Source organism: Triticum aestivum, chromosome 5B (genome assembly GCF_018294505.1).
Source record: "Triticum aestivum cultivar Chinese Spring chromosome 5B, IWGSC CS RefSeq v2.1, whole genome shotgun sequence".
Taxonomy (NCBI): domain Eukaryota; kingdom Viridiplantae; phylum Streptophyta; class Magnoliopsida; order Poales; family Poaceae; genus Triticum; species Triticum aestivum.
The window spans coordinates 712,024,532-712,031,143 of record NC_057807.1 but is presented as its reverse complement, the minus strand read 5'-3'; the positions used below and the strand labels follow the sequence as shown (position 1 = coordinate 712,031,143).

Below are 6,612 nucleotides of genomic sequence, written 5' to 3'. Positions count from 1 at the left end.
CATCGCCTCAGCGTCCCCGGTAAATGGGTTGGGCCAGCACTGGATGGATCGCGCGAGTTTGCCACACACCAAGCGTGCGAAAGTTGTCTAAGAAAACCAAGTGTATGCACGCATGTTACGTACTGTATTTTTCTCTTCTATTTTTTCTTCAAAAGAAATAGCTTTTTATTTTTCTAAATGTTCTAACAAATAGATTCGGAGCATTTCATAAAAATGTTCCTATAATTTCTAAAATTATTTTTTAATGTTTATCATGTGTTTGAAAAAGGTTCATTGTGTAATTAAAAAACGTTTATCATGTATTTAAAGAAAGTGTTCATGGATTTATAAAAAGTGTTCATTGTGGATTTACAAAAGGTTCGTCGTATGTTAAAAAATATTCATCGTGTATCAAAAAAATTGCCATGTATTTGTTAAAATGTTCACCATGTATTTTTGGAAAAATGTTGATCATGTGTTTACAAAATGATCATCACATACTTCAAAAAATATTCATCGTCTATTTAAGAATGTATAACATGTTTAAAAAATGTTTACCATGCATTCAAAAGATGTTTGACATGTATTTTAGAAATGCTCAACATGTTTAAAAGATGTTCTCCTTGTATCTAGAAAATGTTCAACATGCATTTCATAAATATTCAACGTGTATTCGGAAAAGGTTCAACATGTATTTGAAAAAAAAATTGATGTATGTCTAAATAATAATTAACATGTATTCAAAATTATGTTGAACGTGTATTTATCAAATGAAGAAAAAACGAGAAGAAAAATGAGAAATAGAAGTAAGAAAAAAATGAACAGAAAAAGGGAGAATGGAGAAACAGTAAAAAAAACCATTAAAACTGTAGAGAAAAAGAAGTAGAAAGACTGACAGTGAGAACATAGCACACATTGTGAGGTGTTTGCGGTGGTGTCACCGAAGGTGAGAGAAGAGTGACAGGGGAGAAAAGGGAGAGCGAGCGGTGTGGGGATTTCATGCTCGTGCAGTCGCAATGCCCTTTTTGTGCTCGCTTGTTACTAGCTCAATGGAAACGGTGGATTCGGTCGTTCCTTTACAACCAGACTGTGGGGTACTTTGAGAAGCATATGATGCAGGCTTAGCCGAACATGCAGCTAACCATACGGTCCAAAATAGTTAACCCAGAGCCTGGATGGAGGTTGTGCGATCAACAAAACGCGCCCTTGTTGTATCCGTGCATAAGGACCTAATTAATCATGCACTCATCAGTCATCACAACCCCAGCCGGTAGGAAATATGAATGTTAGGTCCATGTCATCCAATTCCATCGTGCATATAGATATGCAGCTGTACTTTTGTTCTTCAGTGGCCATGACGACGTATGTACTACGTTCGGTGGGGCACCACAGGACAAGGATCCCATTTGGTTCAGCAGCAATCTAATTTCCTCTCTTTTTTCCCGTTTCAAAAACCTCGCCGAAAGAACAGACGCCAACAAATTCCCTGATAATTTCAAAAAGAAACTACTGTGAACTATTTTTGGCTTTCCTGGAATGACAAATGAACCGACCAATATGTATCCATCCCCCTTAGCAGAAAGATCCCAAATTTCATAGCATTCAACAAATATTCAGCTAGCTTGTTGACCCATTCGGGTTGCATGAAGGCCCCCCGCCCCCCGCCCCCCGCGTCGCCCCCTCTCGGGCGACTCGGGCGGGATCTCGATCCCTAGCCGCCGGGGGTCCCCTTCCCTCCCTTCCTCCCCTCCCTCCGCTGCCGCCGAGGGACGCCGCCGGCGATGGCCCGGGGCTGACGGCGGTGGCGGGGGTCCTCCCTCTTGCCTGTGCCGTGGGGGTGGTGCGGCGCCCTGCGGCATGGGTGGCGCGGCAGGCCCGCCTTCCGGCGGTGGCGCGGCGGCTGCCTCGGCCAAGGGCCGATCTGGCCTGGCGGCGCGGCAGCTACCTCGGCCAAGGGCGGCGATGGTGGGGTGTGGTAGCCGGCTCTGCCTCGGGCTGCATGGCGGCGTTCGGCGGCGGCGGCCGGGTCTGCGGCGACACACCATCTGACCTCGGATCGGCGGTGGCGGCATGGAGGGCCTGGTGGTTGGGTCGACACCATGCGGGTTGTGCCCTCCGGACAGATCTGATCTGGCCGGTGCGGCCTGCTTGTTGTGCGGCGGCTCAGATCGGCGGCGACCGTGCACACATTACGGATGAAGGTTCTTCGAGCGGATCCGGGTGAAAACCTTGTGCTCGGCTTGATGCCATGACCGGCGTTGGTGGCACCCTGTTGTGTCATTACCTTCTTGAAGGCACCGCCATGGAGAAGCTCTAGACCTCTATCTGCTACCTCCCGGGGAAACCCTAGATCAGTTGATCGGATGACGGCGGCGCGTTGGTGTCGTTTCCTCCTTGGGGGCGTCATTCTTGGAGGAGTACACGGGATCGAGGGACCAGCGGGAGCCTTTTTGGTGAAGCGGTGCTTCATCCTTCACATTGATGACGGCGGATCTCGGCGGCGTGGTGCAGTGGAGACTCGGCGCCCGATGCGCGGTGATGGACTCGTGTAGGTGGAGGTAGTTGTCCGGCGTCAAGGTGGCGTTGATGACGGAGTGACCTGACAAGGTAGAAGCCTCAATATCTGCTCTGAAGACGGACATGTGGAAGATGGCGGCGACGACACATGTGAGTGCGTCAGACCAGTTTATGCCCCAGACCCGGTATGTGGCTCGACTGGGGCTTCTGGCTTTTGATGATAGGATTAGGTGAGTAGTCTGGGTATGTGGCCCAGGTAGCACCCCTGCATCATTTGGATAGGAGTAGTGGCATATGTTGCCAAGATGGCGGATTTAGGCATATTGTTGTAATACTTTGTAAGGTCCTCGAGAATAATCAATAAAGTGGCTGTATGCATCTTCCAGATGCAGAGGCCGGGGGTCATCCTCCTTTTCTAAAAAAAAAACATTCGGGTTGCATATCTGCACATGAAAGGTTTTGTTTTTCTTTTCCTTTTTCCGAAAAACTGTCAAAATGCATGCTTGTACACAATCAATCCAGAAATCATAAGTCGCTTGCGTATATACAATCCATCTATCAATCATAAGTCACTGGCACCTAACTACGACTTCACATACAGATACTGACGGTCTCACGAAACTGCACATCTGACTTGCACCTCGACTTGGCCCTTCTCTCCTGCTGCTGCAGGTAAACAGGCCTCGTGCGGGCATGGCCTGGCGTAGAACTTGGCGATGTTATCCCCGGGCATGATCACGGGCAACCCGCACTCCTTCCCCGCTTTCTCGCTCTGCAAACAACAAGGCACAGGGCCACTAATCATCAGCTGAAGTTCACAATAGATAGACGACAGTATGCCGGAACGGTGTCAAAACTCAAAGTGAGTTGGACAACAGAGAGATCGTTTCGGTTAAAAAAACAGAGAGAGGTCGGTCGTTGCTACTACCTTGTGTTCGGAAGCTGCCTTGCTCGGCGCAGATCCAATGGAGATGACGGTGTGCGGGCCGTCCTGGAGCATGCCGGGCTGCCGAGACCAGAGGAGGGAGCGGAGCCTGTCCCAGTGGTAGCAGCAGGAGAAGATGCCGCTGAGGGAAAAGATGACGAGGAGCAGGAGCGCCGTGGCGAGGGGGAACCCGAGCGTCGGCCTTGAGGAATGCTACATCATGTATTGGAGATGCTCTTAGTAATGGACGTAACGAGATTCCTGTCATGTTGCTCGTTTTGAAGATTGGAGAAATAATAGTTGTATTGATTGAGGCCTCAATGGGCAGATCAAGGCATGGGCCATGCCTGAACGAGACCGGTCGTCCAGGGGTCTTGTTGCGGGTGCCATGTTTGTGAAGCAGAGGCCGACGCAGGCAATGGTGATGGTGTTTTTTTTTTTTGATAAAGGACACTTTTATTATCTTAAAATGTAGCATCAAGCGATACAAAGCATTTAGAGTATCACCCGGCCTCTGCATAATTAGGATGCACACAGCCAAACATCAAAAACCTGACAAGAAAAAAAATGACAATTCGGCATGAGTAGAGTCCTATAGACCGACACTATGCCTATGTCAAAACGGTTGGTGGACCGATGCGGAGATTATGCTGCCATCCATGTTGGGTAAAAAACTCCATAGCCACCTGCTCCAATCGCGTACACACCGCCTTGAATAGCGGTTGGTACTCCGCACGTTGTAGCATATACCACATACGAAGCGAGTGCGTACAACGGAAAATAACCTGCAAAGGAGAAGCATTTTTGTCATTAAAAACCAAATCGTTTCTACATAGCCAAAGCGACCATAGTAAGGCGTACGCTCCCATCCTTATTAGCGTTTTGAACCTATTTGAAATACCATCCAGCCAATGACCAAAAATATTGGCAACACTTGTGGGCGGATACAAATTTGACGCTATTTAGATGACTGACCACGTAGAACGCGCAAACTTGCATTAAAAAAAGAGGTGTTTGATTGTCTCGTTATGAGTACAAAAACAACACTTCTTACTTCCTGGCCAGTTGCGTCGTGCAAGGTTGTCTTTGGTTAGCACAACACCTCTACGAAAATACCACATGAATATTTTAACTTTTAGTGGAATCTTTGCCTTCCAGATTTTTTTGGTATTGCTCTCCGGTACCTCAGAATGCGTGAGCGCACGATACATAGAGTCTACCGTGAAAGACCCCGATGTAGTAAGGTTCCAGCGAAACACATCACGGCCTTGCGTCAGGTTAATCAGATCCAGACGGGATAAGAGATTATGCCATGACATAAGTCGGGCGCCAACCAAATCCCGCCTGAACGAAATATTCGGCGGGGATGAGCTGAGCACCTGCGCAATAGTATTGTTCTTATCGCGAGCAATGTTGTACAAGGCTGGATATTATTCTCGGAGACTGGCATTGCCTAGCCAGATGTCTTCCCAGAAACAAATCTTCGACCCGTCCTTTATCGCGAAAGACCCAAAGCGAAAGAGATGTTTCTTTGCCGCCATTAGGCCAGCCCAAAAGTGTGAGTCGCCAGGTTTCCAATATGCCTGAGACACCGCCTTTTGGCCTAGATACTTGTTGCGCAGCATGGTTTGCCAAACACCATCCTCGGTAAGAAGTTTGAACAACCATATACTAAGTAGGGCCTCATTCTTGACCTGCAGGTCATGAATTCCAAGGCCACCTTGGTCTTTGGGCCTACAAACCACGCTCCATTTGGTCAGCCAGTATTTTTTCTTTTCACCATCTCCTTGCCAAAAGAATCTGGACATAAAATAGTCCAATCTTTGCAAGACCCCTTTTGGGAGTTGGAAGAAAGAAAGCATATAGAGAACCATATTTGTGAGGACAGAGTTTATCAAAACCAGTCGTCCTCCAACTGAGAGCAACTTGCCTTTCCAACTGCTCAACCGTTTCTCTAGCCGCTCCTCTACATGCTTCCACTCCGCAATGGTGAGACGTCGATAATGAATTGGTATTCCCAGATATTTGATCGGGAATTGGCCAAGTGCGCAACCAAATAGGTCCGCATAATCGGCCGCTAGCTCGACGGCTTCTCCAAAGCAGAACACTTCGCTTTTATGGAAGTTAATTTTAAGACCTGACATTTGCTCAAACGCTGACAACCTGGATGCTTCCCGCGGTAGTTAGGGCTCGGGTGCCAACCTGGAGGAGGCTGGGAAGGCGCCGGTGGTGCAGCAGACGGAGCCGGTGCAGGAGGCCTGGCGGTGGTGTGAAAAACTTGAGGTGGACGAGTGGCTTTGCGAGCTTGGTTCTGAGCCTCGAGCTGCAGAAGGGAGCGAACTTCGACGAAGCAAGGGTAGGGCCACAGCATGGGGATGAAGGCCACCTGCTTCTCAAAATGTTCATCGAGGCCGACGAGGAGGGCGTTGATGCCTGATGAGGGCACAATCGTCAACGTGATCGCCAAGCTGCCGGAGTTCATCGCCGATCGACTTGATCCGTTGACAGAAAACAGTGACCGGAGAGTCCCCTTGGGTGATGGTGCGAAGCTCAGTGTGAAGCGCATTGATATGCGCATCGGAGTTGTCCAAGAACAGTTGTTGAAGAGGGGCTCAAAGCTCGGCGGTGGTGGCGTCGTCGTCGGAGACAAGGTTGAAGAGCTCAGTGGAGATCCGAGTGTAGATCCATTGGATGATCGTAAGGTCATCCTTCATCTAGCGAGGATCGACGGGCTGCGGAGTAGAGGATGGATGGATGTGCTGGCGCAGGCCGCATCGGCCAAGCTAGATGTGGACGAGATGTCGCCAATGATAGTAGTTGTGGGCAGCTAAATCAAGAGAGACTGGGATAAACTGTGAGACATGGGCAGATTGTATCGGCTAGGGAAATTTGAGGTGGTTGGAGATTGTATTGGTGGGCAATGGAGCTCGGGTTAGAGGAGGAAGATGAGGAGCTCGGGCGGCGAGGAATTCAGCCGCGGTAAATAGGGGCCGCGGCGGCAGTGGTGGAGGGGTCTGATACCATGAAGACTAGATCATTGATGGCGCGCGTTGCCGCGCCCGTCTATTTATACATTAAATGATACGGGTTTTTGTAAATATATGGGTACATGCAACATATTATAGTTGTGCAAACATAGCCATATATTAGTCCATAATCAATGAAATCTCGTATATACTCAGGAAAAAGCA

The 6,612-nt window shown here is 48.7% G+C and overlaps 1 protein-coding gene across 1 annotated transcript; it reads right to left on the bottom strand.

Annotated features, from left to right (window-relative positions):
- Positions 1-3,109: 3,109 nt before the first annotated feature.
- On the bottom strand, positions 3,110-5,792 carry LOC123115367 (uncharacterized protein At5g65660-like). Its single transcript, XM_044536533.1, has 3 exons — positions 5,559-5,792; positions 3,425-3,634; positions 3,110-3,268 (listed from the first exon to the last, which is right to left on the bottom strand). Exons 1-3 carry the CDS (start codon positions 5,790-5,792, stop codon positions 3,110-3,112), a joined length of 603 nt encoding a protein of 200 aa, XP_044392468.1.
- Between the last annotated feature and the right edge of the window lie 820 nt (positions 5,793-6,612).

Coding starts and splice junctions, on each gene's coding strand:
- LOC123115367 (XM_044536533.1), bottom strand. CDS start 5,792: ATGCTGTGGCCCTACCCTTGCTTCGTCGAAGTTCGCTCCCTTCTGCAG. Junction 3,635..5,558: donor AGCGTTTGAGCAAATGTCAG/GTCTTAAAATTA, acceptor TACATGATGTAG/CATTCCTCAAGGCCGACGCT. Junction 3,269..3,424: donor AGGCAGCTTCCGAACACAAG/GTAGTAGCAACG, acceptor TGTTGTTTGCAG/AGCGAGAAAGCGGGGAAGGA.